The sequence below is a fragment of the Eptatretus burgeri genome, chromosome 3 (genome assembly GCF_056783735.1).
Source record: "Eptatretus burgeri isolate ZD-2024b chromosome 3, Ebu_testis_v1, whole genome shotgun sequence".
NCBI classification, from domain to species: Eukaryota; Metazoa; Chordata; class Myxini; order Myxiniformes; family Myxinidae; genus Eptatretus; species Eptatretus burgeri.
In genome coordinates this window covers 34,885,695-34,897,084 of record NC_140963.1, presented here as the reverse complement: position 1 = coordinate 34,897,084, position 11,390 = coordinate 34,885,695, and the positions used below count along the sequence as shown (strand labels likewise).

General features: G+C 43.8%; 1 protein-coding gene across 1 annotated transcript in view; it reads right to left on the bottom strand.

Moving 5' to 3' along the window:
• Window positions 1–1,040: 1,040 nt before the first annotated feature.
• The window catches only part of LOC147029664 (activin receptor type-2A-like), a 176,856-nt gene continuing 166,506 nt past the window's right edge, over window positions 1,041–11,390 (bottom strand). The window contains exons 9-10 of the mRNA XM_085872135.1: window positions 8,308–8,438; window positions 1,041–5,199 (exon numbers count right to left, since the gene is read on the bottom strand). Of these exons, the coding sequence (XP_085728261.1) occupies window positions 5,005–5,199; window positions 8,308–8,438 (326 nt within the window). The 3' untranslated portion in view covers window positions 1,041–5,004. The remainder of the gene's footprint in view (window positions 5,200–8,307; window positions 8,439–11,390) is intronic.

Sequence of the window (11,390 nt, the reverse complement as noted above, 5' to 3'; positions counted from 1 at the left end):
GCTTTTTGGAAAAAAACGGTCTACGTGTCTGTCCATCTGTCTGTCCTTCACGCGATCTCCTTCTAAACAGTTGTACAGAAATTTGCCACACTTTATAGGTATGATCACCACAGGGCGTAAAGTTGCAAGAGCAGCATCATTTTTGGCCAAACCCCCTGGGATGGGGTCAAAAGGTCAAATACCAAAACAATGCAATTACGGGCACATTTTTCATATGAAACTTTGTATTTGCAATCAACATTGGAGGACGCATGGAATATGTCATGATTTTTTGGATTTGACCTCCAGTTCGTGCCGCAGAGAGCCGGGACAAAGTGTTACAGGGGTCAAAACGGGGAAAAAAAATTCAACCCAAATTTGATATTGGGTCATTCCTGGTGGAACTTTTTGCCATCTTTCATCTTTGCTTCAAGTGGAAAGCGTGGGGATCTGCGATGGTGTGCCATTGACTTCTCACTAGTTATCTCCGCCACCGAAGGTGGCCGGAGGTTATGTTTTCAGCCATCTGAGGTTCCTAGAGGAAGGCTTGTCTGTCTGTCTGTGAATGGGATATCTCAAAAAGTTATAGATGGATTCAGCCGAAATTTGGTGCAGAGGTTGGGGTGTGTGATAAAGTCGAAATAATCGGATTTTGGTGAAAAATCCGGATCATGATGTTAGAATATTTAGAGTGATTCTTCACCATTGAGAGATCGAGCCAAAAACTATATACAGCACAATATCTCAAAAAGTTATGGATGGATTCGGCTGAAACTTGGTGGACAGGTTGGGAGTGTGACAAGGAAGAATCGACTGGACATTGGTGACGATCTGAATCTAGATAAGAAGTTTTTTTTTTAATAATTCCAAGTGATTCTTCACCATTGAGATATGGGGCCAAAAACAATATGTATCATATTTCAAAAAGTTGTGGATGAGCTATGACAAAATGATGTGGATGCTTTGGTTAGATGACAAGAACAAGCTGATTCGATTTTGGTTCAGGTTTACAGTAATCTTACAAATAAACAGGAATGTTGTGTAACCAAGGTGAAACTGAGAACAAGTACAACCAAGTTTAATTATGGCAGTCTTAAATACAAAAGTTTATTGTTCCGTTCTAAAAGAAAGTACATTCATGAGAGTTAGGAAATCACACCCTTGTCCGATAGAGAAAAACAGCAATTACACATCCCTCGATCGTTTTTGTACTGACATGAAAAGTAAAAAAAAAAGGTTAATTTTCTTTACACATTTGGCATGATTTTACAGTTGTACAAAATAACACTTGTGTTGAAACAAAATGAAACCTTTGAAGCATATACATGACAAAATTTAGCTCTTTTGTTGGCTTATCCAAAATTTTCTTGCTGTCCTCTTGTTTATAAACATTTCTTGTACCTGTAACAATTTGACATCCACATGAAGACCAAGAAGGATGGATCCATCAAACTGATTCCATATTTTATAAACCAAAACGAATCTTATGGCAAGACAGCAAAAAGTACTTTATAAAAAAAAAATTTTCCGAAATTTTTGTGCAAAATCTCCATTCAAATGTACAAACGAAGTTCTCACCTGGCTAGTTCAGATGAGACCAGATGTAAGAAGAAAAGCGACGTCAGTTTCACGTACACTTCTTTTGAAATGATGGGACAAACACCACTTCAGTTTCCTTGCACAAAATGTCTAAGGCAAGAATTAAGCTGACATACAATTTGGAGAATGTACAGTTGCTCCAAAAGAGCTGGGGTATGAGCATTGGACAAAGAGGGCTTAATAAATGAGGTTAATTCATGCAATTTGACAGTAACAAAGGGGTTAATGTTAACGTACTCAAATTGTTTGTGGAAACATGACGAAGAGTGTTCAAAACAAAATTGTCGATCTGATGCAAGAACCGATGTAAATACTTACACGGTATCCGACGTCCTTCGCTTGCAAACGGGGCTACGTGTGACGTAATTAAAACAACAGTCACACCAAGCACTTGCAGAAGATTTGGACATTTAACCGCAGTATTTACCGCCTTGTTTAGTAACCCCAATTAGAACAACAAATACCCCTATACAATGCTGCAGACACATTCCAACTCACACACTGCCCGACTACTTACTCGACTAAAGGTTTAACCGTATGCAACACCAACCTGGTGCATCAGTAGCACAATTTGTTTTTGCAAAAAAGAACAAGCCCATTATCAGATGATGACATGTCGGAAAACTACAACAGCAAATATGAGGTATTACGAGAACTGAAAAGACAATGCTTGAACATTGTTCCACGGCAGAGGTATTTTCTTTTTCTTTTTGAAACCACAGACTGTTTAAAACTGCATTTGCTAAAGGTTTACCAAGCACGTGGGAATGAGGAAAATGCGCTTGTTCACAAATTCCTGACCTGTTTGCAGGTTGTCCAGTGTGGACTTGATGGCTCCTGTCCTTTAAAATTTGCGTACGAGAAGCATAAGAAATGCAGCGGAGGAAGAAGACGGGAAGTGAGGGCAACGAGTCTCTTTAAAAGTCAACAACAGACCTCAATCCATCGGGGCACTATGCAATGGCCATGCACGATTGCAAATGCTCAACTCGCCAACAGGTATCAACAGTCTCCAGCTGTGAAGCCTTTTCAAAATGACAAACAATTGACCTAAGACTACAGTAATCCAGGGCCAGATTCCAACCCATTAGGCAGGAATCAAAGTGACATCAGTATACAAACATGTATGCACCTGCCAAGAGGGAAAAGGGGAAATACACGCACCTCATAATCATACGCAGGTATAAACAGAAGATACAACACAGGGGTTAAACAAAAGCAAAACGAATAGCAGCATACGCGTATGCAAATGCAATGACCACATCAACTTCCTGGTGTAACAAAAAGGAGTTGGTGTGAAAGAGACCGAGATTGCCGCAACTATTGATGATCCGATCGACAAATCAGATCGACAGTCAATTGCAGAAATATGCAACTGCACAGTGCACACTTTTGCAAACAAATAATAAATAGAACCACATCCAGTAAAACTTACCGAAAAGGTGAATGATGAGACCTTTCACCAACCTTTTGCTTTTCTTAAAGTCTGACATTGTTCCATGAACTACACTTTATTTAGTTTTTCAACACTCCGGAAAACCCATCAACTGATAACGGTACTCCAACACTAGCATGAAGAAATGTCGAAGTATTTCAATTAATCCAGAATCCTGACTTATAAGCTCAGATTGATAGGCATTCGATGTGTCTGACTCGGCTTAAATTTCCCTCCGCAAATTCCTCCGAGAAAAAAGGTGCACAGACACGAAACAAAGATCCAACAATGGCATGAACACCAGACATTCGCTTAAAATAGGGTACTAAGATAAAACTGGCAATGGCAAACCTTCGCAAGAAGGTAAATACTGTGTACACAAAGCGAAGCAATGTGCAGTGCAAGTATTTCCAGAGTGTCTGTTCACGTGACATTGCGAGCTGTGCACTCTGCGGAAGATGACAAAAAGCCATGCCCCAAACTTTCTATGAACGTTGCTGAAGATTACGGGTTACCATACGGTAATAACCAACCTTGCGGAGGTCAAATGCCACATTCTATGTGAGCACACACATGGGTACAATAATTTAACATGTTTGCTGTCCTTTAGCAATCCTAAGTTAAACTTACCAGGGGTTGGGGGTGGGGAGAGGGGGCATTCACAAATATTCCAATGACAATAGAAAAACAATTTCTTAATTAAATACAAATATTCCAATGAAAATGAGGTATTTGTGGTTGACTGAAGGTGAAGGCAACCTATGCAGTCCAACAACCTTCATGGCATTCTGGAAAGTCCTGCAGATGTTGTATGAGAAGCAGCATTCCGGTGACTCGGTGGAATTGTTGCTTTGTTCCAAAAATGAAAATAAAAATAAAAATAAATCAATAAAAATCTCACAAGTGCTCTGCAAAAAATCCAAAAAGGGGAAAAAAAATCTCCCTGAAGGTTTGTCCCCCTTTCTTTTCTTGCCATACCCGACGTGGCTGTACGACCTATCACTACCTTGTTACCTTGTTCAATCAGGTGAACAAGCATCGAGGAGACACCCGTAGCCTTTGCTTGGCATTCTATGTCCAGTCGGGTGAGTGAATCGCAGATGTCGCCATCAAATCTGTGTGCTCAAGTTCCAATTTGCAAAAAGGCTGTAGAGTTTTGAACAACACAGAATTTAAAAAAACAATTAAATAACCGGGCTTTTTTTACGACCATACATTGGAGAATTAGTATTCGAGTGTGACGTAGAGAAGAACCATGTTTTGGAAAGCCCAGTTATGATTTGATTGCAAGATATAAATTTGCAAAAGCCAGGTCTCCGATTATCCCCTAACATACTGAATATGCACATTTGTTTCGTCGTTGAGGCACTGGGTCAAAATATACACAGGCTGTAGAGATCCCGCAGAGGGGAATCCGCTGAGACGTTCACAAAAACAAATTACTTTCATGCTCGTCATTCTCAGAAGTTTTGCGTTAAAAAAGTGAACAAATAAAGTTTGACAAGAAGTGTAACACAACTTCCAGGTGAGAGTATTTCACAGTTTAGAGTTAAAATGGTGAAATTCAGCTAAAAATAAAAAGACAACCATCCATCAGTGTTCATCTGCCTACATTAGTTGTTGACGACATGGCGCCTGCAGCTGAAATGTGAGAAGTCACCTGCTTTGAGTCAGCAAGCTTTTCACAAGGGACCTTATTGCACATGCTGGGTTTGAGGGAGGTCAGAGACATCAAAGAGTCTTCTAACAGCACCGGTATAAGCCAGGAAGCTGAAGATTTGAGAACCAATGACCAGCTGCAACTTAGAAGAGGCTTCCAAAAGCCAGGCCTGCCAGGCCCAGATAAAGAAGAATGTGGGAAAAGTAATGTGAGAGAGCATTCCCAGTGTGTTCAACAGTCTGTAACATTGGCTGAAGATCTTGATGGGATGCAGGCAGCATCATATAAAAACGGTCAACGCACCACCCAATTGGTGGATCAGGCTTGAGATTTACGCGCTCGACTCGAGAGGTGCGATGGGTAGCTGATTTCCCTCTGGAGAAACAGTGATGGAAATGTCAGTCGAGGAGAGTTCAGCGAGGCGGAAGGCGAGTGTGACTCGTTCGGCCACACAACCCGATGACAGGCGCGCTTCTGCATCATGGTCCCAGCACTCTTCCACTGTCTCACAGATTTGTGCTAACCCCTGGTAAAACAAACCCAACGACACAACTGGTTAATACCATCAGGATGTAGGAAAACGTTTTCTGCTATTGCCAGACATACAAGGTCAGGTCAGGTCAGGTCAGTTATGAGAGCATGTGCCAGAGCAGCGTGTCGCTGCGTCCAAGGAGTCCGTCTGGCCATCCCCCAGGCAGATGCCTGGCCCATTCCCATGTCCTTGAGATGCTGATCAACCTGCTGCAATGACGCAAGTGGTCAGCCCATTCGCCTCCACTCACGAGGCTCCCTCGCTGAGAGAATCTGGTGAGCAGGCTCCACGTCAGGAAAACGAGCCACATGTCCATACAACTGCAGCTGATGTTCACGGACTATGCAGGTAACAAATTTAATGAGTCTCTCTCAGCAACCGCTCGTTGGACACAAAGTCCGACCAGTGATTGCCAAGGATTCTCCGAAGAGACCTGGTTCCAAAGGAATTAAGTCTCCGTCTCAGATCGCTGGTCAGAGTCCAAGTCTCACACAGAAGAGCAAGACTGGAAGCACCAAGGACCTGAAGACTCAGACTTTTGTCCTCCTGCATAGGCAACGTCAGCACCACACCCCATGATCCAGTGAATCCACGACTCCCCAGGCCCGACCCAGATGTCTATTGACCTCTGACTCACAGCCAGCAGTGACATGAATATCACTGCCAAGGTAAGTGAATCTCTCCACGACCTCAACATTCTCACCACAAACAGGTACAGACAAGATAGCACTATCCAAGATGTCATTGAAAGCCTGGATCTTAGTTTTGACCTAGGAAACCCATAATCCCAGCGGCTCCAACTCCTCATTCAACACCTCGAGGGCCCCCAAAAGGATATCCATAGCCTCTTCAAAGATTACTGCATCATCTGCGAAATCAAGGTCAGAGATGTTGACATTCCCAAACGATGCGCAACAGTTTGATCTCTCCGACATCCTCCCTAGAATCCAGTCCATACAAGCGCTGAAAAGTGTGGGGGTTTGTACACACCCCTGACAATAACAACTGGAAATAAGTCGGAGATGGTACCACCACATCTCACAGCACTCTCAGTACCAGAGTATAGCTCAGACATCAGATCGATCAGTTTTGGTGGCACCCCACGAAGGCCAAGAATCCTCCAGAGGGCGTCCCGATTCACTGAATCGAATGCTTTACAGAGATCAAAAAAGGCCGCAAGTAGCCCCTGCCGAAACTCTCGTCTGCGTTCGGTGAAGACACGAAGAGCAAGGATACGGTCAATCGTTGACCTCTTTGGTGTAAAGTCTGACTGCTCTGGACGCTGGTGCTCAAGCACATGGTGGCGAAACCCATCAATAAATTATCCGAGCAAATACCTTGCCTGGCACTGAGAGCAGTGTCACCCCTCAGTGGTTGTTGCAGTCCTGGAGATCACCCTTCCCCATCCAGAGAGGGACAACAAGGCCCCTCTTCTAGTCAGTTGAGATGATGCCTGTGTTCCAGGCAGAGAACAGAACTGCATGCAACAACATTAGTGCAACATGTTCACAAGCCTTGAGAAGTTCAGCATGGATGCCACAGACCCCAGGAGCTTTACCCCATTTTAACCGCTTCACCGCAGCCTGTGTTTCCACAAACGAAGGTGGATCACAGTTGATTGGAGGGTCAGCAATTGGGATAGTAACACCCCTGACATCCAACTCAACAGAAGGTTGATCAACCTTGTACAGCCGCCCAAAGTAACTGGCCCAGCAGGCCTTCACTTCGGACTCCTCTGTCAAGAGTCCAGCGAGGGATGAGCTTGGAGGAATGCAATGCACGAATTCCCTCGTAAGTCGGATGAGAATCACTTGACCACAGGTGATGCTATACCCCCTTACAGATTCCTTGCTCATCGGCCTCCTTGTCCACCCTCAGCTCACGTACACTTTTACGCCTCAACTCCCTGAACAGCTCAACTCTGCCATTAAGCCGGTCCCTGTGACTCTGGTCAATGGTATCCAGTGTCTCTTGAGAGACAAAATTCTTCCTCGCCCGATGGTGAGTTCCAAGACATTCACTGGCAACATTAAGGATGGTGGTCTTGAAGGCACTCCACAACTCTTCAGGATTCCCCAAAGCACCCAGACCCCCCAAATCAACACGTAGCCTGTTTGCAAACTCCTCAGCTACCCTCTCATCCTTGAGCTTGGCAACATCCAGCCAAGGCTGGGATGGTACCATTCTCCTGGATTTAAGCTGGAACTTCAGAGATGCTACAACAAGCATGTGGTCAGTTTTGAGGAACTGAGCACTCCGGTAGACCCTGCACTTCTAGATCATCTTCCAGTGACCATCAACAAGCACATGATTCATCTCCTTTGCCACACTACCAGCATTGGAATACCAAGTCCAGCGATGAGCCTGTGGGTGCTGAAACCATGAACCTGCCACCCTAAGTCCATGACTTCTTGCAAAGTCAAGGAACTTTGTGCTCTTATAGTTCATAGTTCCAGACCCCTGGGGACCAACACATGTCTCATAACCATCCCTATCAGTTCCAGTTGATGCATTAAAATCGCCCAAGACGAGAAAAGTATCTCGCCTGGGGCACTGATCAACCACAGACTCGAGCGTGGCATAGACTACGTCCTTCACGGTGAGGTCACTCGCCTCGGTCGGAGCATATACAGAGACCAGGGAAACGACACCCAAGGAGTAATGAATCCTTTGTCTCATAATACGCTCATTGACTGGCGTTAGCTCAATTATCATTGGAGTCAGCTTATTGGACACAGCTACAGCAACTCCTTGGGTATGGTAACCATCAGAGCGACCAGACCAATAGTGGGTGTAACCACCCACCATGACCTCGCCGCAATCCGGTCTCCGAGTCTCAGAGAGTGCTGCAATACTGCTCCTCAATCGGTTGAGCTCAGATGATAACAGAGACAGGTGATCATCCTCTCTTCGGGATAGGACATTCCAGGCACCCACCCGAAGGGACCGCCTCAGGTTAACCCAAGGAGACCGCCGTCTGGTGGACGACACCTCAGCATCGCCCTGGCGCACACAAGACCAAATCAAAAATGAAGAGAAAATGTTTCCAGAAAACAGTTAACTGCTCAAGTTGCTTATAAATAAGAGAAAGGCTCTGCTTACCACGTGTTTGTGCCAACAGTCACGCAATACTGGTCTTTGCTTCTTGTTCACCACCACCTCCTGCATGTCTTCAAGGCCAGGGTGTTGGCCCACCTCTTCTTCGAATGGCGTCCGATATTCACCGACTGGGCCTGGTGCATGAACACAAGTAATGACAATAAGTTTCACAAACTGGTGTCGTCAACAGTCAGACGACGACTACACCGAATAAATGGTTAAGAATGCGTGGATAATGTTTGTGCCAACTTCACATATTATATCAAGTCTTTGTACAAATAATGGAAAAGTTTAATGTTTAACTGGTTCGTTATTTATTTATTTACACCAACTCGTTTTGTCTGGAGTTCCAAATGGAAATGATCAAGTAAAAGCATTTGGAACTAGAATGGAACTCGAAGAGTGCATAGGCCTGCCTCGTGCATTCATTCTGAATAAAAATACCATCGTTAAATGAACACGCTGCGATTACGGCTTTACCATAACATACGCTGCTGCAATGAACATACCCGAATCATCCACGCACCCTTTTATGTCAGTGGTTATGAACATCATAAATGTAATTGTTCACTCACATTGGGTCATAGATCAGATGTACAGTGTATGATTTCAGATTTTTTAGGTAAGAATTTCAATTCAACCAATTATGGCTGGAATATCACTTCTCGAATGACGTCATCGTTATCACCCTATATACCCCATGGGTATTTGATGACAGGACATTTCAATTTTTATTAGATCCTCGTGGAGGATCTCTAAGTCTTACTCACGTTGTTGTTCTTCATCTTATTCTTGTGGACTTTTTTGTTTCACAGCCTACAGTTTTCATCCAAACTTCCTGAAACTTGGCGTATATATGTAAAAATACCCTGCACAGACAGTAACCATCTCCGATTTTGAAAATTCCTCCGAGAAAAAAAGTTATGACGTCAAAATATCTCCGCAAATGGAAATCGCCTATACCATTATCTCTGAAACTGGGCAAGCTGTTTGAATTTTGTTTGCGGGAATCAAGCCGGGCATTAGCACAGATAATTATTGATCGCAAACCTGATACATTACAATGACGTCATATTCGTTTTTATGACGTCATCGTGAAGAGGACGAGGATCTTAGCTCAATTGAGCTGGTTTACAGTTGAGTGGTTTTGGAGAAAATGATGTCGAAATTTGTTCCTTTAATCTAATACGGCTGCTCTACCATGTGACCCATAATATCAGAGTTAACAATAAAATATTCTCCATGTTTAAATGAAGAGCCCCACAGATAGACAGATAGACAGACAGGGTCATTGTAATAGTCTCGTATCCCCTTTGGGGGCGAGACAAACGAAAACGGCACTCAGCAGAGGGCATACCTCCGTCAGGCTGAAGGAGTTTACGTTTTGTATCCCACTGATGAGCCGGATATGGATCCGGACCTTAACAAAAATCGAATCGGCTTGTTCTTGTCAACTAACCAACTCATCCACCTAGTTTTGTCATAAATCGTCCACAAATCTTTGAGATATCGTGCCACACCGTCGGACCCTGACAATAGCGGTTCCTCCATTCGTGGAAACCCGCCTATTCGCGGTTCATAAAATGTGACATGCATCTACATTCTTGGTCCTATGCTTCATGTATTTGCAGTTTTTCTGCAGTCATATTCACAGTTTTTTGCAGGTGTATTCACAGTTTTTTCACGGGATTTTTGATTTTCCCTTATGAATCACGAACCTATCGATATGTCGGATTCGACATTTGCAGAATTTTTCAGGAACGTATTTCCCCGCGAATGTCGGGGTCTGACTATATCGTTTTTGACTCCATCTCTCAATGGTGAAGGATCACTTAAAAAATTTCGGATCTAGATCTTCACCAAAAATCGTATCAATTCGTCCTCGTCACAAACCCAACCAACTTATCCACCAAATGTCGTCCATAACTTCAGAGACAGGGGTGAAAACGTAACCTCCATCCATCTTCGGTGACAGAGGTAATGACAGGAGGAGAGGAGGAGATTGGGACCATACTCTGTGCTGGGCGTTGGTGCTGCTGAAGCAGTCTCCTTGACTATTGGGCACAATCCTGGACTCCGACTCCGACACAGGATACCAGCATGCTGGCACTCGTTTTGCCGACCTCAGAAGGATGACAGACCAAGTTAACCCCACCTGGTATTAATTCAACAACTGAGTGGGATTTGAACTCAGGACCCTAGAATCCAAAGCCCACCACCCTAACCATTAAGCCAACACCAGGCATAATAACAGGGAAATCTTAATATCATGGAGCTAATCTGCTAATGTATATATATATATATATATATATATATATATATATATATATATATATATATATATATATATATATATATATATATATATTGTGACGGCTTTGGGAAACGCACCCCAGGGGAGAGCATACATGGACATGTATGAGACACGAGGATGAGTTATTTCATGTGTAATGGTTTGGGGTGACATGCGTTGAGGTTAGTTTGGGTATCCCCGATGTGATGTCTTACACCCCCCCACCCCCGCCACCCCTACCCCTTCTGATCGTTTCAATCCTTCTTTCAGTACCACATCGGTCCATTCCAGACCCTCTGCTACTTTCAATCCTTCCAATCCACCATCAGTCTGTTTCAGCAATCCCCCCACCGCTGCCTTTCTCAATCCACAAATAATCACCTTCACCAAACATAAATTCAATAACACCCCTTTCCTCCTGTCAGTCTTTCTTCCAACCCCGCAAGTTTATTCTGGCCCTTTGGTGTGTGTCTTCCTCACCGCTCAAATTCACCCATTCTCTTATTATTTACCACCAACAACCCATCACTCCCCGTAAACAACTAATCTGGACCGGCACCGAATTACTTTCCCACATTCTTCCTTTTTCTTCCTTCTTGCATTTCCATGTTTGTGGCACAAAGCACAATGCTTGTTGCATTTGAAATAAAGCACAACACTTTCCCCATATGCAATAAAGTGTGGTGCTTCTTGCATGCGAACAGTATGTACAGCATGGAGGACTTTTTGCACACACGGGGAGGAGTTGAGGGTGACGTCCACGTCTTTCGTGCGTGAGGAGTAGGGTGAAGGC